Source organism: Callospermophilus lateralis, chromosome 4 (assembly GCF_048772815.1).
Source record: "Callospermophilus lateralis isolate mCalLat2 chromosome 4, mCalLat2.hap1, whole genome shotgun sequence".
Classification (NCBI taxonomy): Eukaryota; Metazoa; Chordata; class Mammalia; order Rodentia; family Sciuridae; genus Callospermophilus; species Callospermophilus lateralis.
The window spans coordinates 71,073,206-71,095,550 of record NC_135308.1 but is presented as its reverse complement, the minus strand read 5'-3'; the positions used below and the strand labels follow the sequence as shown (position 1 = coordinate 71,095,550).

The following is a 22,345-nucleotide window of genomic DNA, read 5'->3' as shown; positions in this document are numbered from 1 at the left end:
GGTCTGGGATCCAAAGGGAAAAAAACAGTTGGGAGATATTAGTTAAGATACCAGGTCAGTTTCAGGATCCTGCTCTTTTCATCTTAACAGGGAAGGAGAGCTTTGGAGTCAAGAACTAGGGTATTTGAGGAGAGGAGAGCAACAGGGTTGTAGGAAAGAAGTACTTCCTGTCACCAGAACTCAGGAAATATTGACTATCCTGAGCTCTAAGCACCTCCTGCCTGAATTTCAGTGAGGGAAGAGCTGGTCCACAAGCTTCAGACCCAGAAAGGTCCTCGGGCTCGTGGTCCAGTGTGAGGCATTCATTGGCTTCTTTTGTGCCCGCCCCCTCGACCTCTGCTCCCTTGCCGTGCTGTCTGATTGGTCGCCTGTGTTCCGCAGGCGCTTCATTGGCTCTTCTCGCTCGCTTTCCACCCCAGCCCCTGCACAGGTTTCTATCTCCCAGCAGAAGGCGCAGCCATGAATCCGTTATTCGGCCCCAACCTCTTCCTCCTACAGCAGGAGCAGCAGGGCCTGGCTGGGCCCCTGGGGGATCCCCTTGGAAGTGACCATTTCACCGGAGGAGGGGACTTGCCCACAGCGCCACTTGCCCCCGCTGGCCCCTCAGCCTACTCGCCGCCGGGCCCTGGCCCGGGCCCGTCACCCCCTGCTGCCATGGCACTCCGCAACGACCTGGGCTCCAACATCAACGTGCTCAAGACCCTGAACCTCCGGTTCCGATGTTTCCTGGCCAAAGTGCACGAGCTGGAGCGCCGGAACCGGCTGCTGGAGAAGCAGCTGCAGCAGGCGTTGGAGGAGGGTAAGCAGGGCCGTCGGGGCCTGGCTCGCCGCGACCAGGCAGTGCAAACTGGCTTCATCAGTCCCATCCGGCCCTTGGGTCTGCCCCTGGGCGCCCGGCCGGCCGCGGTCTGCCCCCCGTCGGCGCGAGTGCTGGGCTCGCCCGCGCGCTCACCAGCCGGTCCCCTCGCGCCCTCCTCGGCCTGCCACTCGTCGCCCTCCACCTCCACCTCCACTGCCTTCTCCTCGTCGGCCCGCTTCATGCCCGGCACAATCTGGTCCTTCTCGCATGCCCGCCGGCTGGGGCCAGGACTGGAGCCCACGCTGGTGCAAGGGCCTGGCCTGTCGTGGGTGCACCCTGATGGGGTGGGCGTTCAGATCGACACCATCACCCCGGAGATCCGCGCACTCTACAACGTGTTGGCCAAAGTGAAGCGGGAGCGGGATGAGTACAAGAGAAGGTAGGGACCCGGAAAGTGGGGATAGGGCTCAGTGACAAGGGGTGTGTGAATTGCGGGTTCCCAGACCAGGGCAATGGAAGCCCAAGAATCACTATGAATAGCATAACAGTAGTTTATTGCCTTGTAATGAGGAGCTTTGGAAGGAATTGGATTCAGTGAGCCTAGAATCCACAGAGAATGCAGAAGTCAGACTCGTGACAAGAAGCATACTAGGAACAGAACACTGGAAAATTCATATTTTTCTCCTGGCATATCTCCCTGTATCATGCAGGCCACAGTTGGTTCAGATGACTGTGTTAATTATAAAGGTTTTTGAGATACTACACGGACACCATTTGAGAGGGTATTGCATGTGGGGTCTGATTGCCTTACAATCTTCAGTCCTTGAGTTGGAAGATAAATTCTACCCACTGGTCAAAAGTAGGAAGCAAAGAATATAGCTTTAAATTGGTAGGTTAATTTAAGTGAAATTGGAAGGGGCAGAGGCTTACTGAGGGAAGGTCTGCACCCTTCATTGTGATCCTGTTACTATCTAGGGTTTCCCCAAGGAATGTTCATGGAAACTAGGTTCCATACAAAAGGTTCCAAAGACCCCAAGGCATTGCTTGGAGCAGGTTAAAAAAAAATGGGAAAAGTAAGAGTAAAGGGAATTCCATAAGGTAAGGGCAAGGGATTGGTAGTTGCCATAGGGCTGGTGGTGAACTCTGGTGAAGGAAGTATGAGCAGAGTAAGCAAAGGGACTGAGTAAGGAAAAGTTAGAATATGGACACACCCTACAGCTGTAAGACAACTCAGGGCACGCCTAGTGTGTTCTGAGGATGAAGATTTGGCTTTCTGAGAGGAACCCTGCCCCAGTAGGGTAGCACAGGGATGAGGGGAAGGGAAGTGATGCCACAGTGTTGGCTGTATACTAGTTGGATTCCTTAGATGGTTGGTAACCAGGCTGATGCAACAGGAGCATAGGCTGAGCCAGTACTTTGGTTGAGGAAGAAAGATACTAGGGTCAGAAAGAGGCCTTGGTTGGGGACTCCACTCCCTTCTGAGCTATTGGGGCTCCTTGTGGGCAGGTTGGGGGACTACCTTTGTTGCCCAGTGTAGTAGGAATTGACATATGGTTTAGGTCTGGGTAAGGAGAGGCTGAATGTTCTGGGAAATTACCATTGGGTCTGGGGCTGACTTTCAGGGACTGGGAACCTGCTGGAGTCTTCCATATCACAGATCAGCAGACTTTCTGAGGTTGTCCTCTTCATGTTGGCTTCATTAGTTGTTGTCCATGTTATTATTGTCCTTGGGGGTTTCAGTTGTCCAAAAACCATCATCCAGGTGCCACCCAGAACCAGCCTGCCCCTGCCCTTGCAGGAGTTAATTAACACAGTCACCCATCAGTGGAACATGGACAGTTCTGGACTACATCCATAACCACAGAACAACTGCTCTTCTCAGGGGCGTATTTTATATATATATAACTGAAAAAGTATTTGTCCTTGGTCCAGCTGTCCAGGGCAGCAAAGAGTTATTCCTTGGGGACTGATTAGCTCATCATTTTGCAGCGTGTTGCTGTGCAGAGGGCCTCAAAGCTAGAATTGTATGGTACGTGACACGGGCAGTACTCATTCTTCCACCCCAGATCCCCTGCCCTCATTCTGGTCTCTTTATAGCAACACTGTACCTCCTGTCTTTAGTGCAGAAGGCATGGAGATAGCTTTAGTATTAAACTGGGATGAAGCCAAGGCCTCCTGGGCTCTGTTTTCAGTTCCCCTGCCTTATTTGACCTTTCTCCTGGCCTCAGTTTTTCCAATACAGGAATGCCCCCTGCTTCAGATTAAGGCTTCAATCTATTTGTAGGAGAAATATGTGATAAATGCAGAATACACAAAAATTGCTCCGATCCTACCCACAGTAAGAGAAGCTTATAAAATATATTTGAATGGAAGTCAAAAAGTCTGGCTCAAAAGCAAATAGAATCCTAGCAAGCTTCCAGATGATTCATTTTTCAGACTTCTTACCCTTTGAGACTTCATTAATCTTCATCTTTTTTTGTTTGTTAATTTATTTATTTTTATGTGGTGCTAAGGATCGAACTTAGTGCCTCGAACATGCTAGGCAAACGCTCCACCACTGAGCTGCAGCCCCAGCCCCTAATCTTCATCTTTAATTAACTTCTTTACTTGTTTCCACCTGAGTTTTTTGAATTCACTGACAAACAGTACATCTTGTCCTCCTTGATACATTCTGTCCAGAGTTGCTGGTCCCTGTAAATCTTTCTAGCTTTCTCTAGGGATTCATGGATGCCAGGTACATAAGGGTGCTATCTCCCATGCCTTCATGTTGCAAATGAAGAATCCAGAAAAGATAAGGGTCTTATATAAGAAAATAAATAGCCTGATGTTATCAGGGCTCTTCAATGCCAGAGCAAAAGGAGAAGGACGTGTGAGGGGCTAGCGAGGAAAGCCAGGAGCTGGGCTGCATGGTGAACCAGCAGGGTGGTGGCCAGGCTGACTGCCTATTCTGCCAACCCAACTGGGAGGGGCAGCCGAGGTGATGCAGGAGTTATTATTAGGCATACTGCAGTGCGGCTATGATGTGGAACACAGGCAAGCAAGGAGACACGGGAGGGCAAGAAAGCAGAAACGATGGAGGGAAGGGATAGGAAGGGCTCACTCCTGACTACAGAAATAGTTCTCTGGGATTTCAGTGTCCTTGTTGTCCTCTTGGCTGCTTCCTCGCCTTCTTCTTTTCTTTTTTTAAAAAATATATTTTTAGTTGATGATGGACCTTTAGTTTATTTATTTATATGTGGTCCTGAGAATTGAACCCAGTGCCTCACGCGTTTTTCTCAGTGCAGTTTGCCACCTTTCTCAGACTAAGAGAAGGCTTTTCAGATTGTGTCAAGAAGTAATGAGTTTATATGAACAGGATTTGAGATATGTTGCTATTCCAACCAATTCTGTGGGATTTTGAACTGACAGGGCCAAATCCTAGTACTGGCTTCCATTCCACTTCTGTCTCTGTGATGGAATAAGACATGTAGTCCTGGGAAGTGCCTTCATGCCCTGCCCTGTGGCCAGGAGTGTCTTCCACCCTCCTTATGGTCTTCCTCTGACTTCTGGGTAATGGGAGGTGCTACTTCTGGCTTTCATCCCCCCACTGCCGAGGTATAAGTTTGGGTGTATGGTAATCATTGACTTCTCACGTCCACTGCTTGTGTGCTACTTGGGGACTTTGAGCTTCAGGGCCAGCCCTATCATCTCTCTGTGGCTTCCTTCCAGGGGTTTTAGGTGGGGGAAGAACTTGAGTGTCTCCCACCAGGCTCCTGAGCAGCTCTGTTGATATAGCCTGTGTCCCGCAGATGCTTTCACAGGGTTAAATGGTCCCACAAGAGGCAGGGCAGCGGGCTAGACGAGCTCTGTTCTGGTGCGGGCAGGAGGCAGGAGACCGGATCTGTGCCACTGAAGGTGGGAGACAGGGCTGGGTGGGCCTGGTGGTCTGGTGTGGGCAGGAGGTGGGTGATGAGGCTGGCCAGACAGCTGGGGAGCTGGGGCCCCCTGGGGATCGCCCTGCAAGGAATCAGAGCAGGGGCAGATACTCTTAACCATAGTTTCTGGTGTGCGGCCTGGAGGTTCTGGGAAGGCAGCTGGTGAGCTTGGTCCTTGCCAGGAAATGTGGAGCTGCCTGACAGCTGCAGCTGACCACCAACTGACTGGCTACACATTCCTGTAAATCCCCATGTAGGGGTCCAGACCTGGGGTCTGAGCCAGAGAGGTTGGGAGAGGGAACTGTAGGGGCAGGAGGGACTCTGAACCTATGTTTTCTGTCTCTTCCCAATATCTGTCAGGTGGGAAGAGGAATACACAGTGCGGATACAGCTGCAGGAGCGAGTTTCTGAGCTCCAGGAGGTGAGGGTGGCTACCCAACTGCTACTGCTTCCCTCACCTGGTGCCATTTCCTTGTCCCTTCTTGTTGTCTTTACCCTTTTCTCTTATTGGCAGTACACTAATGTTCAGTGTTTCCTCTCTACCATAGGAAGCCCAAGAGGCTGATGCCTGCCAAGAGGAGCTAGCCATGAAGGTGGAACAGTTGAAAGCTGAGTTGGTCGTTTTCAAGGGGCTCATGAGTAATGTGAGTTTAGCCTGTCACATTTGGGCCCTGCTGGGATACTCAGGCAGCTGGAACCAGGAAGGGTGACCTTACTGGCCTGTTGCTGCCCCGTCTGCCATTCCTCCCCTCACCTTGCTGTCCCTCTGGCTTTCCCGGGCCTTGATACCCTCTAATTAGATACAAAGATACAAAGAAGGAACAAAAGCCTTACATCCTGTCAGAGAGGCAGGATGGCCTGGTCATTTCTGGAGTTTGTTGGTAGTAAGTGTGAGCACAGCCTCTGGAGCCAGCTTGTCTGGGTTCTGATGCTGGCTCTACAGCTTGCCAGTGGTATGGCTGTGAGTCAGTTCCTTTACCTCCAAGTCCTCCTCAGCCTCCATAGCTTCATCCGTGGAGTGGAGAAAATAAAGATGTGTGCTTTGCAGGATTATCATGAAGATTTCAATGTATTTGGGACAGTATCTGGCACATGCTTAAATGCTAAATGAGCATAGCTGTTATTACAGTACTTTCTCCACTCCACCCTTTATTTCTTTATTTATTTTTTCAGTATTAATGATTGAACCCAGGATCTTATACATGTTATTCAAAGTGTTCTACCACTGAGTTACATCTTAGCCCTTTTTGTTTTTATTTTGAGATGGGTCTTGCTAAGTTGCCCAGGCTGGCCTCAAACTTATTTGAACCCACGGCCTTGTATATGCTTGTCAAGTGCTCTACCACTGAGCTATATCCTCAGCCGGTCAAACTTGTGGTTCTCTTGCCTAGGCCTCCTGGGATTGCAGTTGTGTGTGCCACCATACTTGGCACCTTCTTCACTTACAATTCCCAGTGGTTTCCTTTCCCTTTCTCTGGTAATGTAAATTCCAGGAGGGTAAGGACTATGATTGGTTCCAGGGAATCCCTGTCTGTACCAGACTCTGGGCCATGCCCTTCAGAGAGCTCATTTGACCAGAGAGCCAGTCACATGGTGGTCCCAGTGTATGCTATGAGGAGAGGCCCCCTGGAAAAGGGTGTTCTGCCCAGGGGTTAAGAACTTCATGGACAATGGTGTGATGAGAAGGGTGAGGCTTTTGCCAAGCCACTAGGGGTACTTGCTACCTCCTCACTGTTCCTAATGTTCTCTGGACAGAACCTGTCAGAGCTGGACACCAAAATCCAGGAAAAGGCCATGAAGGTAGATATGGACATCTGCCGCCGCATTGACATCACCGCCAAACTGTGTGATGTGGCTCAGCAGCGCAACTGTGAGGACATGATTCAGATGTTCCAGGTGAGGGGCCAGGCTATCATCAGCCAGTAGGATGGGGCGGGCAGATGAAGGAGCTTCCATTGTGGCTGGCCTGTAGCTCAGGCTCTGCCCCCTTCCTGGGAAGCCTTATCCTAGTACCAGGGCCCTCAGTGGGACTAAGCTGGGGGGCAAGGGACAGCCTCAGGAGAGGTTTTGGAAGCTGTCTCTAACGCCATCTCCCCCCTCCCTCTCTCTCTCCTCTGTCTGCTTCTCTCCTCTCTTTTCCTTTCATCTTCTTTCTTGCTTTCTCCATAGAAGAAGCTGGTTAGTTTGCTTTCATGCAAGTTTATTAATGTCCCAGTCCTAGTCTCTGAACCACACAGGTCCTTTGGCCATTGATTTTGACCTAATAGGCTCTTCAGCACAGATTTCTTCTTCCCTTTCTGTTTTCCTTGCTCTTCTCGTTTTCAATCTCTTTTTCTCTTTACTTCATTTCTTTCTCTCCTTTTTCCCACTGGCCTTCTAGATCTGGATGCGAGTCAAGTTCTCCTTTGTAAATACTAAATCCTCAACCTCCTTGCAGCTTAAATCTTTATTTTTATTTGTTTATTTTGTAGTACTGGGGATTACACCCATATACCCCGCCCCCAGACCAAAACTTTTTTTTTTTATTTGAGTCATCTCATCAGGAAGTTTTTAGTTTTTAGAAAAAAAAAATAGTTCCTCTTTAGCCATTAGACACATCTCAACGTGTTCACAAGCAGCCATTTCTGTCCTTATCTTACTGCTCTATTTTCTCTATTTCTTCTTTTTCCTTCTCAGTCTTTAGGCTTGCCCCATCTGTGTGTGTCTGCCTGTCTCTTGGCGACTCTCTGTTTCTGTTCCTGTCATTGTAACTGTGTCTTTTCTCTCTGTCTGCCCCACCCTTCCTTTCCTGCTGGTTCATGTTGCTCCTCCTGTCCCACCCCTTGCCTGCTGCCTGGCCTCCCCCTCCTGCCCTTTCTCCTCATGCACCCGGCCTCGTCTCTGTAGTCTCTGCACTTGTCTCCCATTAAGGTCCCATCCATGGGGGGGCGGAAGCGGGAGCGCAAGGCTGCTGTCGAGGAGGACACCTCCCTGTTGGAGAGTGATGGGCCCCGCCAGCCCGATGGGGATGAGGAGGAAAGCACAGCCCTCAGCATCAACGAGGAGATGCAGCGCATGCTCAACCAGCTGTGAGTCCTGCAGGCCTGTCCTTATCCTTGCCCCCACACCAGAACCATCCCGAGGCCGGAGCTCCCTATAGTCTCCTTTTCTGGACAAGGCCCCACTGCCCTTGACACACGGGTTCCCTGTCTCTAGGAGGGAGTATGATTTTGAGGACGACTGTGACAGCCTGACTTGGGAGGAGACTGAGGAGACCCTGCTGCTGTGGGAGGATTTCTCAGGCTATGCCATGGCAGCCGCAGAGGCCCAGGGAGAGGTAACCACCCCTCCCGGCCTCAGGGCCCCTCAGCTGTGCCTTTCCAGTCTGATGCCCTGCCTCTTCCTTTCCTCATTCCTCGCTCTACTCCCTTTGTGGCCTTCATCCTTTCCCTGTGTCTCCCCTCTTCCTTTATCCTTTTCTTTCCTCTTTCCAGTTTCCTCTAACCTGACTTTCTCTCTCTCCCTGCCTTGACCCTATGGAATGCTCTTCATCCCGTCCTTACCTGGTTGGCCTCCCCTTGCTTCCCCTTTTCCTCCAGCAGCAGGAAGACAGCCTGGAGAAGGTGATTAAAGATACTGAGTCCTTGTTTAAAACCCGGGAAAAAGAATATCAGGAAACCATTGATCAGATAGAGGTAAGGACATGCAGGGCCTGTGCTCCAGGGATTTGCAGGGCTGCAGGTGTGTGTGTGGGGGGGGTCCCTCAATGTGGGCCTTAGAGTCCAGAGACTTCACTTTCTGTTATATCTTGGCTGTGGTACCTCTGGTGGGTCCTTGAGATCTCATGCTCTGGAGGCGGACATGTGGGTTCAAACCTTGGCCCTATCACTTTTTACCACTCAACTTTGAACAAGATACTTGTTCTCTTTGAGCTTGTTTTCCTTATCAAATGGGGATCCAAATAATCCCACCCCCACAGGGTGGTTTGGAAGAATAAATGAAGCAGTTAATCCACACATGGAACTCGGAGCAGCATCTGCTGTTGTGAGGACACCACAATGGCCTTTGTTTGATTTGGTTATCATCAACACTGTCAATGCCACAGCACTCAGAGATGGCCCTTCTGCCTCCTCCTCCATCATTCCATAGCCCTGGGGACCCCTATAGAGATGGTTGTTGAAGCTGGTGCTTTAAGTAAGATTCCAAGTTTCAAGATGGATTGTGGTGCCACAGGATGGAGGTTGCCATTCTGTAGAGGAGAATGATTGGATGAGACTCCCACTAGTGTCCTGTCCAAGTGTGTAATGGCCCTTGCCTGGATACTGCAGTGGGGCAAGACAGGTAGACTTCCAGCTCAACCTCTCTTCAAGTCCTTGTGGCATGTCATTCCTGTTGTGCTCACTCTGCCTGCATTTTGAGAAGGAAGTTGAGAAATTCTTTTCCTACATCCTCATTCTCTCACTACACATCAAACAGTCCTGATTCTTGAAGTAAAAAAAAAAAAAAAAAAAAAAAAAAAAAAAAAAAATTTCAGCTTTTGTTTTTGGCCCAGGCAGAAAAATGCTGCTTGAAAGTCACAGCCAGAGTTTTGCCACTAGCTAAGGACATGGTGGGGAGAACTGATCTCCACTCTTCTGAGTATGCCTTGTTATTTCTTCCTTCTCTCCCTACCTCTTTTGGATAATAGGCTTCAGCATATCCAACCAGGCAGGGGTCTTATTGCAGTGATCTGCAGCTGCCATCTGTTTGGCTGGACCCTTAACCAGAAGTGTCTAGTTGAAAATATGGCCTAGTAAGAAAGAGAAGAATATCCTCAAGAGAAGCATGCCTTTTAAGCTGTTCCTGAGTCATCTTACAGCAGAAGGACAGGAGGGGCAAGTCTGGGGAAGCTGACTTGGTGGCTTTGGTTGCAACGTTGCCCCTGGTGATCCACCTAGAGCTTCTGAAGTGCCTTTATCTTTGCAGCCTTTGATATCAGGGCCAGTTTCATTATTTGATGGTAAAGCCAGGGCCCAGGATGGTAGGTGGGAGGGAGTTTTTTCTTCTGTATCCTCTGGCTTTCTTCACCTGTCTCATCCTTACCACCCCTACCACCCTGCCTCTGGTCACACACACCTATTCTGGAGATTGATATTTATTTATTTATTTATTTATTTAATTTATTTATTTTTAGTTGTCAATGGACCTTAGAGGGACATACAAAAATGTAGAGACTACTTCTAGCAGTACTAGCCTTGTATTTTGGTAGAATATTTTTGTTTCACCTCCTACTTCCTTGTTCCCTTCCCTTCCTTCTTCCCTCCCTTTCTTTTTTTTTTAATTTTTTAATATTTATTTTTTAGTTTTCGGCGGACACAACATCTTTGTTTGTATGTAGTGCTGAGGATCGAACCCGGGCCGCACGCATGCCAGGCATACGCGCTACTGCTTGAGCCACATACTCAGCCCTCTTCCCTCCCTTTCCTGTGATGGATTTTAGCCTCTGCCTCGGCTTCCTGAGGAGGAAGAGCTGGGTAGAGGTGGCAGCTGATCTGAAAGAGAGTTTCAGCATCATGTTTTTCTCCTAGGTGGAACAGTTAGTACATCTTGCTCCTCTTGGTACTGTGCCTTTTATGCCATCCTCACTAGGGCTTCCAACCCACCAGCCACCATCTCACCCCAGATGGCACTCTCTGCTGTCCCTTTTGTCTGGCCCTATGACCCATTTCCTCCTTTCTTCCAGTTCTCATCCTCTTTTCATCCAACTCAGATTAGTAGGGGTGGCTTCTGCTCTGTGCAAATCACATTCTTCACGGGCCCTTTCCTTCTCTTTCTCTTTGCTCTCCAACAGTCAAGCCAATCACCTCCAAGAAGTTTGATTCGTGTCCCCTTCTGGCCCCCTGGCCTTTGTACCCCAAACAAAGGCAGCCAGATTGTCTCTGGCCTAGATCCTTCTCTGCTTGGCGCCACCTCTCACTCTGCCTCACAGTCAGATTCTGTCTGCAGATTTGAGTTCTGGGAAGAAGACCATCTTCCCTTGATTCCAAGCCTCTCATTTTCCCACATAGAATGATTCTGAAGTCAGGTTATATCTTATAATTGGTAGGACATTCAGTGTGGCAGTCTTTCTTTTCAGTGTCTGGAAATGACTTATAAGCGAGAAATAAAGGAGGAGGAGAAAATGTTAAGAGAATTGAGCCTCTTTGAATAAATAGCACAGTCAGGTTTTCCTCCTATTTGTTGTGAATCTTACAGAAACTTCACTGAGTTGATTAATTCTCATTGAGGGAGTGCTGGACACACAGACATGAGTAAGACCCTTGAAAGCCCTCAAAGGAGCTACAAGTTAGTAAGGGAGGTTGGCTAGAGCCAGCATCACACAGGAAATGTGGGATGAGCTGAGCCCTGTGGGAACCCCAGGGAAGGAACAAGGGCATTCACAGGTGGCTGCCCCAAGCAGTTTAGAATGTTGATCTCCATTCCTGCCCATGTTGACATTCCTTTTCTCTTTGCTCATGTCTATCTTTTAAAAGCATGGAGGCCTGGCTGAGGTTGTGGCTCAGTGGTAGAGCGCTTGCTTCACATATGTGAGCACTGGGTTTGATTCTCAGCACTGCATATAAATAAATGAATAAAATAAAGTTCATCAACAACTAAAAAATAAAAAAAAAAGAAGAATGTAGGCCTACAACAGATACCCTTGTGTTTTTCTGTAAGCAGAGATTCCTGAGAAAAGGATTGTTTGGTGGGGGTGGGTGGAATACTGTTTGGTGATAGAGCACTTGCCTAGCATTTGTGTGTGAGGCCCTGGGTTCCATCTCCTGCACCATGGGAAAAAAAAAAAGAAAAAAGTTCTGAGGAAACTATTGTATAGTTTGGTGCTTTCTGTCTCCATCTGATTTTTAATTTTTTTAAAGTGATTGAATCATTCTCTGTCTTTAAAAAAATTTTTTTTTTTGTAGTTGTAGATGGAAGAATGCCTTTATTTTATTTGTTTTTATGTGGTGCTGAGGATTGAACCCAGTGCCTCATGTATGCCAGGCAAGCGCTCTGCCACTGTGCTACAGCTACAGCCCCATCTGATTTCTTTTTAAATCTGAGCCTTCAACCATGGCTTCCTGGATCCCTGGTCCAGCTGGTGCTCTTGGCATGTTAGCCTCCTGATCAAGGGAGCAGAGGTACTATTGCCCTGGGCCTGCTAACTCTGGTGGCCTTGTCCTGCCCCATCACAGCTGGAGTTGGCCACAGCGAAGAACGACATGAACCGGCACCTGCATGAGTACATGGAGATGTGCAGCATGAAGCGGGGCCTGGATGTACAGATGGAGACCTGCCGCCGGCTCATCACCCAGTCTGGAGACCGGTAAGGGCCTGCTTGGAATGTAGGGCCTGCCTGCTCTTCTGAGTACCTGCCTTCCAGGGTGATGCAGGAAAGGAGTGGGGGAGCAGAGCCTTCTGACCAGCAGGCCCTAAATACCCTTGGGTAGTACCTACTTTTTAAAAAAATATCTTTATTTATTCATTTTTATGTGTCAAACCCAGTGTCTCACATATGCTAGGCAAGTGCTCTACCACTGATCTACAACTGCAGCCCAGTATCTGGTTACTTTTGATGTGGGGCTGTCTTTTGCGAATCTCCTGGTATGTCTGGCCCAGACGGACAGCTTTTTCTTCCTTCAGTACCATCACCTCTAGGGGTTTCATTGGTTAGACACAGCTTAAAAACTAACAAGGAACACAGGGGGATGTGGGGTGGCAGATTTTTATCTAAGGTCAAAGCCACGATTTGTGCATTTGATTGACCCTGTCTGTATAAGTTATGCCTTACAAAAGAGTAAATTTTAACAAACCATAAAAATTCTACAAATAAGCTGGGTGCACTGGTGTTTATCTGTAGTCCCAGTGACTCCAGAGACTGAGGTAGAAGATTGTTTGAACCTAGGAGTTTGAGGACAGTTTGGGCAACATAGTAAGACACTGTCTCAGAAAAACAAAAACAAAAATTTCAAACAAATTACAGGGCTAAGGATGTGGCTTAGTAGAACACTTGCCTAGCATGCATGAGACTTTGGGTTGAATTCTCAGCACAACAAAAACAAAACAAATTACATATATACATAAAGCGGGGTACCTAAAGTTAGTATACTCAGTTGGCATCTTTTATTTTTTTTAAGGTTTGAATTATATGCATACATATATATCTCAGGTGACATCTCTTATGCTGTGACTTCAGACATTTCTGACTGCTGAAACTCTTAGAGCCCGTAAGATAAAAAGCAGGGACCATTTCCCCTATCAGGGCAGTGTGGGAGAGGACTCTTTCTCTCCTCCCCACATCCCTTGCCCTGAATCCATCCTTAACCCAATGGTCCCCTGCCCTCACCAGAGTGTTTCTCCTACCTGCCAAAGGATAAGTCCCTGGGAAGAGGCATGCCAGCCCCATCAGGCCTTCTGTTTGCCCCAAGATAACAACTGGTGTTTTCTTCTAGAAAGTCTCCTGCTTTCACTGCGGTCCCGCTTAGCGACCCGCCGCCACCGCCAAGCGAGACTGAGGACTCCGATCGTGATGTCTCATCTGATAGCTCCATGAGATAGGGACCACCTCCATCTTGGCTCCCTTGTGCCCCATCCTGCCAGAAGCTCAACGAGGCCTAAAGCTGGGGGTTCATGGAGGGGAAAACCATTTGTACTACCACACCAAACCTGGCCCTGGGGCCTGTGTTGCTCCTCTCTCGGGCTTCCTCCCTTGGTTCTTGGCCTCCCTAGAGTTCTGGAATGTCAGGGGCTAGGCTTGGCCCTGCCCTTCCTGGGCAGCTCCCACTGCAAATGGGGCTCTCCTGCCTTCATGCGTGGTGTCTGCTACTTCCCCATCTTTAAAAGGCCAAGAGTGCTCATGGCCTTTCACCTTTTCTATTGTGTAAGGAATGTGAATGTGGGACCTCCAACTCTGGGATCTAGAGCCCGCTGTCTTTGATTTTGTACTGGTGCTAACTGTCCCAGGCACTGGTATGAAGTGGATTCAGCTAGAAGTTCCCTAAAGGATTGTGCAACACATGCAGTTGGACAGGACTTCCCTTCCTGATATGGATAGAGGTGGTACTGGATAGGTACTCTGTCCTGCTGTCCATGTTCTCATGGCTGTCCACCTGCCAACTGTAGTGTATGTGACTGTAACCTTCCCTCACAGAGGGAGGCACGGTGCATTAAAGGGGCCTTTATGCCCTGGACTGGGTGAATTACCCTGAAGGAAGATAGCTCTTATCTCCTGGTCTCTGCTGAGTGACAGGAAAAAAAAAAAAAAAAAAGTGAAGCAGCTCTGTCTATGTGTCTGCGTTCAGGGTCTGTTTCAAGTGTTGGCTGAAGATGTGCCTCGTCCTTGTCTCATTCACCAAAACCAACATCTGATATGTCTGACTTGGAAAAGCTTGAGAAGTGGAGAGATTCAATTCTGAATACCTCAGAGGCTGTGCTGGCATTTGAATGGAGTCTTAATAATAATCAAAGTGGAGAATATTTATTGAACACTTTTGTGTCACTGATTCAAGCCCTTTAACTATAGAATCTGAATTCTGTATTGTTTTTTCATCTCCATTTCACAAAATGATGTACAGGAAATTACAAGTAACTTGCCCAAATAGAGCCTCCAAGTGGCAGAGCTAGTTCACCAGCTCCCAGCCTGTGTTACTACCCACTAAAAGCTAGAGGAGGTAAAACCTTGTTTTACTGACATTTTAATCATGTTTAGTTTTATCTAATTTAAAGACCTAAGCTGAGGGATGCAATCATAGCCTCATCTTGCAGTTATTCACACATGAAGGTATGAGTGGAAAAACTAGAATTCCATGTGGGAGTCTCCATGCAGCCTACTACATACTTCACAAGCTTGTCAACCAGTCAGGCTCATATACACAACTCCAAAGTCCTGACATCAATATTACCTTTCCTAAGGGTACCTGAAAGAATAACTGAAGGCTGGGGGTGCCTAGCATGGGTAAGGCCAAGTTCAATCCCCAGCACCACCAAAAAAAGAAAAGTAAAAATAACTTTCTAACAGAGGTAGCTAGGTGAAGGGCCTTTCAATATTCAGTTTGCTTCACAAGTAGCACCCAAAGGGAAAATGTAAATGAGGAAGGCATATATATGTAATAAGGATAGCTGGATGCTGCTGTAGCACCTGTAATTGCAATGACCCTGAGGGATAAGATAGGAGGATTGGGAGTTCAAAGCCAGCCTCAGGAAGAGTGAGGCTGCTAAGCAACTCAATTTCTAAATAAAATACAAAACAGGGCTGGGAATATGGCTCAGTGGTTGAATGCTTGAGTTCAATCTCAGGCACTCCCGCCCTGCCCGCCAAAGGGTAAAGGTCAGGTCCCACTCCACACACACATTCCCATCTTCTCATTCCCTTGACCACAGAACAGACAGGTAGCTGGGTGCAGTGAACTTTATTGATGGTATGTGACAATAAGGCTCCCTAAGCCCCTCCCCTTCTTCAGGGGATCTAGGATGGAAATTGGGAAGGGGGGAGATTCTCAGTGAGTTGAGGGACTGAGTTAGGGGCAGGGACTCCCCAGCAGCTGAGGGCCTCTCGCTTCCTGTGTTCTTGCTGGGGCAGGTGGTCCAGGGGCTCTTACTCCTTGGAGGCCATGTGGACCATAAGGTCCACCACCCTGTTGCTGTAGCCAAATTCATTATCATACCTAGAAAGTGAATAAGTTGTTAAAAGCCATTTTTCTGAGCTAGCCACCAGGTCAATTTCAAAGTCTGTTCCCTTCACCCAGGTTACATACCAGGAAATGAGCTTAACAAAGTGGTCATTGAGGGCAATGCCGGCCCCAGCATCAAAAGTGGAAGAGTGGGTATCACTATTAAAGTCGCAGGAGACAACCTGGGGAAGGAAGAGAGCTAAGTATGGGAATCCACCTCTGTTTAATAGGGCAATTCCCTGTCCTATCAGACCAGTACCTGGTCCTCCGTGTAGCCCAAGATGCCCTTGAGGGGGCCCTCTGATGCCTGCTTCACCACCTTCTTGATGTCATCGTATTTGGCCTAATGAAGTAAAAATAAGATGGATGTTCATTTTCCAAAATCAACACTGTTTTACCAGACAAAATCTCAGTCCACCACGTTTCCAACCCAAACGTACAGCTTTCTCCAGGCGGCAGGTCAGATCCACAACTGACACATTGGGAGTGGGCACACGGAAAGCCATGCCAGTGAGCTTCCTGTGGACAGGGGGCAGCACTATCAGCTCCAGGTGCTCCTGACCCCCTCCCCTCTTTTCCCCCCCAGGAACAGCAAAGCCTTACCCATTCAGTTCAGGGATGACCTTGCCCACAGCCTTGGCAGCACCAGTGGATGCAGGGATGATATTCTGGGCAGCCCCACGGCCATCACGCCACAGTTTCCCAGATGGGCCATCCACAGTCTTCTGAGTAGCAGTAATGGCATGGACTGTGGTCTGGAAAAATGAAGTGCTAATGAGGCCCCTCGGAGTACCCATCACACCAGCCCTCACTCAGCCTCCTTCCTCCCCCTTGGGAGGGATAGATCTGAGCCAGTCCCTTAAAACCCCTAGTCCTTGGAGCAGGAACTAAGTATGGAGAAGGATCCAGCCCTGGGTGAGAATTAATCAGCTCAGGTCTCATTTCCCATCATCCACATACCATGAGTCCTTCCACAATGCCAAAGTTGTCATGGATGACCTTGGCCAGGGGGGCTAAGCAGTTGGTGGTACAGGAGGCATTGCTGGGAACAGAGGAAAAGTCAGGGAGGGCACGCACACAGCCTTACTCTCAGCCCTGCCTGCCATTTCCCCAATGCCCTCTGCTGTCCTCACCTGACAATCTTGAGGGAGTTGTCATACTTCTCATGGTTCACGCCCATCACAAACATGGGGGCATCAGCAGAAGGTGCAGAGATGATGACCCTTTTGGCACCACCCTTCAAATGAGCCTATAATCGAAGGGGTTGGTTACAAATGTAGACTCTGCTTTTTTTTTTCCTGGCAAGTCAGATTCCCTCATGTTTCTAGCTACAAATTCAGGGTTAACTCTCCTCCTATTTAGCCTTCTATTCACTTACCCCGGCTTTCTCCATGGTAGTGAAGACACCAGTGGACTCCACAACATATTCAGCACCAGCATCACCCCATTTGATGTTGGCGGGATCTCGCCTAGGAGAGAGGTAATAGGACGAAGTTCAGGCATGTGATGTACCATGTACCTGAAGTAGGTACTCTATCCTAGTTACCTCCCCAAAGCAAAATCCCCTGATCCTGTTCTGTGCAAAATAGGCAAGGAAACAAAATACAATCTCTTGTTTTGTCTTCCACACTTACTCCTGGAAGATGGAGATGGACTTTCCATTGATAACAAGCTTCCCATTCTCAGCCTTGACTGTGCCATGGAATTTACCATGGGTAGAATCGTACTGGAACATGTAGACCTGGGGAACAAGTTGAGGGCATTAATACAGTTGCCTTAAGCACGCTGCTCCTACCACCACCTGCAAGGGTAGCACCCACCATGTAGTTGAGGTCAATGAAGGGGTCATTGATAGCGACAATATCCACTTTGCCAGAGTTGAAAGCAGCCCTGGTGACCAGGCGCCCAATACGGCCAAATCTGAGGTGAGAAGCAAGAAAGTATGAGTAGGGAATTATTGTGGATAGGGAATAGATATGCTGATTCATCCTCTTCCAGAAAAAATAGTTATCTGTAGGTATGTATGGGGAATTGATTCTGGAAAAGGATCCTCCCCCATATCAAGATCTGTGGATGCTCAAATCCTTTACATAGAATGATGCAGTATTTGCATATAATCTGCAATCCTCCTACATACTTTAAATCACCCCTAGGTGAACTTTTAAAACCTAAACAATACCTACACATAATTTCATTTATGTGGATTCAGTATAGTACTCAGTAGACAGGAATTTCAAGTTTTGTTCTTTGGAACTTTTATCTAATTATTTCCCTTGCATTCTTTTCCATCAAGTTGGTTGATGTGGAACCCTCAGACATGAGCAGCCAACTGTACATAATTCCATCCCCCATCCCCCCAAATACTAAGAGGTCTAATTTTATCTTCTTTGAGCAAGTCTGCCAGGATGATCTGGCTTTCCAGCATGGTCATAAAGTGAAGGCTCCTTTCCTGCCCAGGAGATAACTAGGCTTGAAGACTTGCCCACCCCCCAGTCATCTCAAATCCTTCAAGAAGTACTAATGTAGGACAATGCCACCCACAGCATGGGCACAAGCTTGGCACATGGCATTTATCATTCCTGCTTCCCATTCCCTGGGAAGGCTTATTTCTGCCTGGCCTGGATTCAGGCTACACCCTCTGTGCAGAAAAGACTTGTATACTCCGCATCACCAAGCTCAAAGGGCAGGAGTAAAGGTCAGATAGAATCTAACTGGACAGGGTTTAAGTCCACCCCTTCTCCAAGTCCCTCCTACAAAAAGGCGAGGTTAAGGTAAAGATATGGAGAAAACCAGTTGGTCTTCAGCACTCTAATTTGCTAAACTACCTGCCCTTCCTAGCTAAAATCAGCAGTGGGACAACAGATGTGTGGGTAGTGGAAGGGGGTGGAGGAGAGCAGAAGCCCAGGCTCCCACCGACAGAAAGGTCAGGCAGCTATATTTAACTTCAGATCAGGGTGGAGTGGGAGATCTAGTTTCTGGAAGATGGAATGGGAAGAAGGGCAAGATTCTCAAGACTCACAGACAGACATCTAATACCCCCCAGTGACCTTTATGGTGGCCTTTAGGGTTAGGTCAGCAGCTAGGCTGCCAGAGCGCTGAGCCAGTGCAAGGGAAGGGGCTGCTGCTATGGGAGCCATTTTGCGGTGTAAATTTTCTTTTCTAACCACGGTGACTCAGCTCCCCCAGTCTGGCACTAAGCCATAGCTACCACACCTCTGGGGTAGGGAGGACAACAGGGTCTCCATGAACCCACTTCTTTGATTCATCAGAGAATTGTCTAGAAGCATCATCAGGCCTGAGAAGAAATTTGGCTTGATGCTTGAGGGCTGCGTTGTGAGGTTCCGTTCTTTTTGAGAGCCAAGAAAAGGGGGAAAGCCTTGCATCACCTGGTTTACCGGATAAGGGAGACTCCACCCTACTAAGGGAGGAGTGAGAGGTTAGTCACAGGCAAGGGCGGACAGAGTAGCCAAGGAAGGTTTCCTAACGGTGGTTCATTCATTTCCTTCCCCGTTGCAACATGGCGGGCCGGTGGCCACAAGTAAAACTGATGATGCGCAAGCCTTGCAGCTAGCATCCCAGGGTGGCAGGCGGGAGGGAGAAGGACGTGGGGGGAGGGGCTCTTCCCTGACACGTGACCCACAGGGCGCGAAAGGAAAGAAAAGAAGCCCCAGCCAGGAGATTAGGGGATGGGTCCCAAGTGAGAATAGGAAAGCCTCCCATTTGCCCGAGGTGGTGGAGTGAAAGGCAAAGGTTCCCCAGCTACGAGCTGGGGACAGGAGCCCCTGCCCGAGCCTACACTCGGTCTGCGCGCTGACCTTGAGCTCTCCTTGGGGTGAGGGCGCTACACACCCACCTCGCCACGCGATTTCAAAGCCCCTGGCCTTGGCCAGACTTGCAGATGCAATTTCTGTGGGGGCGGCTGCAGCCCGGGGCCCCACCCTAGCCCACCTCTAACTTACCCGTTCACTCCGACCTTCACCATCGTGTCTCAGAGATGCGACTGCGAGGGGAAGAAAGGAAAGCATCAGCGCAGTCCACGCGGCGCCGGGTTCCGGGCCGCTGACCCTCCCTCCCCTCCCCCCAGGACCTCCATGTCCACATCGCGCCTCCTCACGTCCTCCTGCCCCTGCAATGCGGAGGCCCCACCCGACCCAGCTCGGTTCCGCCCCACATCAAAGCCGCTAAAACCCTGGACCGCACACACTCCCTCTCCGGGGTTCTGATCATCCCGAGCCGCTAGCAGCTGCTTTTCGTTTTCACCTGGCACTGCACGAGACGGGAAGAAGTGGCTGCCTGTCGAACGGGGAGGAGCAAAGAGCGCCGGCGGAGGTTGCAGTCCCCCTTTATAGGAACGGGAGTGGGGGGTGGGAGCTGGTGACGCGAGCCCCGCCCCCCGCCTGGCTGGCCCAGTCGCTGCCCAAGGGCGCTGAGGCCTGAGCTACGTGCGCCCGTAAAACCAAGAGTAGCCGGGCCTCTTCCCACCCCGCCTTTTTTTTTTTTTTTTTAATCAGCCCGCCCCGTTCTTGAAACGTGCACGCACCAAACGTGTGGGCTCCGGACGGAGAGGGGGGAGGGACTGAGATTGACCCGTTTGGGAGGTGACCTGTGATTGATTCTCAGGATGGGACTGAGGGTACGTAGAAGACAGTGGACTTGAGGACGCGAGCTCTAGTGCTCGCGGAGGACATCTAGGAGTCAGGGATGTTAAAGTTGCGGCACAGTCCAAACGAGAGGACTTTGGGAACTGGTAGGGTGGGGAATTAAAGCCGGAGCTCGGGAGTGCTCGCGGCTGTCCCTTTCTTATTCTTTCAAAGGCTGTGAGGCGGGAAAGTTGAGGATCTTCTTCTCTAGGCTCTTCGGTAATGATACAGTAACAGCTGAAAACAAGGCCCTGGAGGGGCGCGGGCGCCTCCTGCGGGGGGGGGGGGGCGGCTTCCTAGGCTCCACTTCCCCCTCCCCATCTCTTGGCTCGCGGCCTCTCTGGATTGGGGGCCTGGGCTGGGGACAAGGCAGTAGGGGCCTGGAGAGGGAGGAGGATGAGGGGGAGGTTCCTGCACAGAAGGTCACTACGTCCTGAGGCCCTGGCAGCCTGGAAACCTGATAATTGGGGCAGACAAACCAGTCTCTGTCTGCACCAGCTTCTCTCACCAGGCCTGGGTTGGGGCCCCAGAGGGAGGACGGCATCACTGGGGCAGGGCTGGAGGAGACTCAGAGACCTCCCACAGAGCTGCTCCTGAGAACCTGAGGGCTGCGCCACCCACACTAGGAGACAGTGCTCCTTTCACCCACAGCAGCCCAGGGCAGAAGGGCAGAACGTGAGGGCGGAAGTTCCTCCCCTAACCTAGTACGTGCTGGCTGGCCAGGGAGCCAGGAACTCCCTCCACCTGCGGATGTTGGGGGCAGGGTGAGTCCAGAGAGGTAGGGGTGTGTGGGAGAAAGGGTCTCAGGCACGTGGTAGGACAGGTGCCTAGCCCCTTCCCACAAACGGGAGGGAATGATAGGAATCCATTTCTCTTAGAAGGGTAGAGATCCTGGACAGGGCCAGGTTTGTGAACTGTTTGATGATAGAAGGAATGAGGACTGGAAGTGGGTGGGGTGGGAGGGGCGCGGCTCATCAGCTGGTGCAGGGCAGGGGGATCCAGGGTGGCTTTGCTAGGCCAGCGAAATCTGAGACCAGCCCCCTGCCCTTCTAGCTAAAAGCCTGTGGCTAAGTTTAGCTAGCCCAATGATAACCTTTGCTTAAAAGGCAGGGAGCATGCAGTGCTGCACCCCGACTCCTGCCCCAGCTCCTTGCCTTTCTGGGAGGGCCCTCCCTTCTTGAGGCCCCAGAGCCAAGGCTGTGTCCATGCCTGGCAGCCACCTGCATGGCCAGTGCCCAGGCTTTTCATGAGCAGCAAGAGCAGGCCAAGTGGGCACAGGACGAGGAGGGGTGGGAGGAGGCTGCAGTGCCTGAGTAGTGGGGAAAGCAGCCCACAGCACCCCTGAGGAGACTGCTTCCTTCCAGCAGAGGCCTACAAAGGAACGTTAACCCTTTCCCCTCCAAAGGCCTCAGAGTCCTTCCATGCTTCTGTCCAAAGTGTGATTGTGAAGTATCATCTTCCCTTTTGCTTCATGTTTGTCATTTCTCATTACTGTTCCCTGCACCCCACCCCCAAAAAGGTAGAGAGCTCAGTGCCCATGGAGTGCTACTGGTGCACTATGCTGTTGTCATGACAACAGGCTCTCTGCCTCTGGTTCCAGATGACTCAGCAGAAATAAGACTTGGGGAGCTAGAGAAGAATAGGCAGGCTTCAAGGACACCATGAATAGTGTGGCCCCCACCTAAAGGGCTAGACCTACTGCACACCTGGTAACACAGTAAGGAACCCCTGGTAGGCACACCTTGTCTCTATAGAGCTGGAGGGGATCAGGATCAACCAGGCCAGGCCAGTAGCTAGTCTTCAGGGATGGGAATGGGAATGGGGCAGGGCAGGGAATATGGAGGAAATCAACCTTTAGTCTAGAGCAGGGTTTCTCAGCCTGAGCACTATTAACATTTTAGGTCAAATAAATCTGTCTTTTGGGCTGTACGATGTTTACCAACATCCCTGGTCTTTACTCATTGGATGCTGGCATTTCTCCTCAGGCTGTGACAGAGTCTCTAGGCATTATCAGAGACTCTGGTGTTGTTCCCCACCCCCCATGCTGAGAAGCACTGATTTAGAGCCTAGAAACTGCATAATTCTCCACAGTGGGGCCATCTTGTCACTTGTGCAGGTGAAACTGGTGAAGGGGAGCATGAAGCTCATCAGAGATTTGGAGACCAGCACCAGATTACCTGAATCTGGGTTAATGTGAAAAATGAAACAAAGACAAGGGCTGGGGTTGTGGCTCAGCGGTATAGAGTGCTCACCTAGCCCATGTGAAGCCCTGGGATCGATTCTCGGCACCACATAAAAATAAATAAATAAAATAAAAGTATTGTGTCC

The 22,345-nt window shown here is 49.8% G+C and overlaps 2 protein-coding genes across 4 annotated transcripts; one reads left to right on the top strand and one right to left on the bottom strand.

Annotated features, from left to right (window-relative positions):
- The first annotated feature begins 427 nt into the window (after positions 1-427).
- On the top strand, positions 428-14,384 carry Iffo1 (intermediate filament family orphan 1). Of its 3 annotated transcripts, XM_076854047.1 has the most exons (10): positions 428-1,238; positions 5,074-5,134; positions 5,262-5,357; positions 6,469-6,609; positions 6,883-6,891; positions 7,600-7,781; positions 7,909-8,029; positions 8,292-8,387; positions 11,904-12,034; positions 13,161-14,384. In XM_076854047.1, exons 1-10 carry the CDS (start codon positions 460-462, stop codon positions 13,264-13,266), a joined length of 1,722 nt encoding a protein of 573 aa, XP_076710162.1. In that variant the 5' UTR covers positions 428-459; the 3' UTR covers positions 13,267-14,384. The 3 variants fall into 3 exon arrangements, with proteins under 3 accessions (XP_076710162.1, XP_076710161.1, XP_076710160.1); XM_076854046.1 differs by lacking the exon at positions 6,883-6,891 and having other exon boundaries at positions 7,624-7,781; positions 8,295-8,387; XM_076854045.1 differs by lacking the exon at positions 6,883-6,891 and having other exon boundaries at positions 7,624-7,781.
- A 717-nt stretch (positions 14,385-15,101) lies between these two features.
- Positions 15,102-19,724, bottom strand: Gapdh (glyceraldehyde-3-phosphate dehydrogenase). Its single transcript, XM_076854042.1, has 12 exons — positions 19,638-19,724; positions 19,337-19,377; positions 17,198-17,297; positions 17,012-17,118; positions 16,756-16,846; positions 16,511-16,626; positions 16,338-16,419; positions 15,981-16,132; positions 15,818-15,896; positions 15,637-15,720; positions 15,462-15,559; positions 15,102-15,371 (listed from the first exon to the last, which is right to left on the bottom strand). The coding sequence occupies exons 2-12, from the start codon at positions 19,357-19,359 to the stop codon at positions 15,302-15,304; spliced, it is 1,002 nt and encodes a 333-aa protein (XP_076710157.1). The 5' UTR covers positions 19,360-19,377; positions 19,638-19,724; the 3' UTR covers positions 15,102-15,301.
- Positions 19,725-22,345: the final 2,621 nt, after the last annotated feature.

Bases quoted from the DNA above. Each gene is read 5' to 3' on its own strand.
- Iffo1 (XM_076854047.1), top strand. From the start codon at position 460: ATGAATCCGTTATTCGGCCCCAACCTCTTCCTCCTACAGCAGGAGCAG. The intron at 8,388-11,903 runs GTAAGGACATGC...GCCCCATCACAG, and splicing joins AAACCATTGATCAGATAGAG to CTGGAGTTGGCCACAGCGAA. The intron at 12,035-13,160 runs GTAAGGGCCTGC...GTTTTCTTCTAG, and splicing joins ATCACCCAGTCTGGAGACCG to AAAGTCTCCTGCTTTCACTG.
- Gapdh (XM_076854042.1), bottom strand. From the start codon at position 19,359: ATGGTGAAGGTCGGAGTGAACGG. The intron at 15,897-15,980 runs GTAAGGCTTTGC...CCCTGTCCACAG, and splicing joins GTCATCCCTGAACTGAATGG to GAAGCTCACTGGCATGGCTT. The intron at 15,560-15,636 runs GTACTGGTCTGA...TTCCTTCCCCAG, and splicing joins TGGGCTACACGGAGGACCAG to GTTGTCTCCTGCGACTTTAA.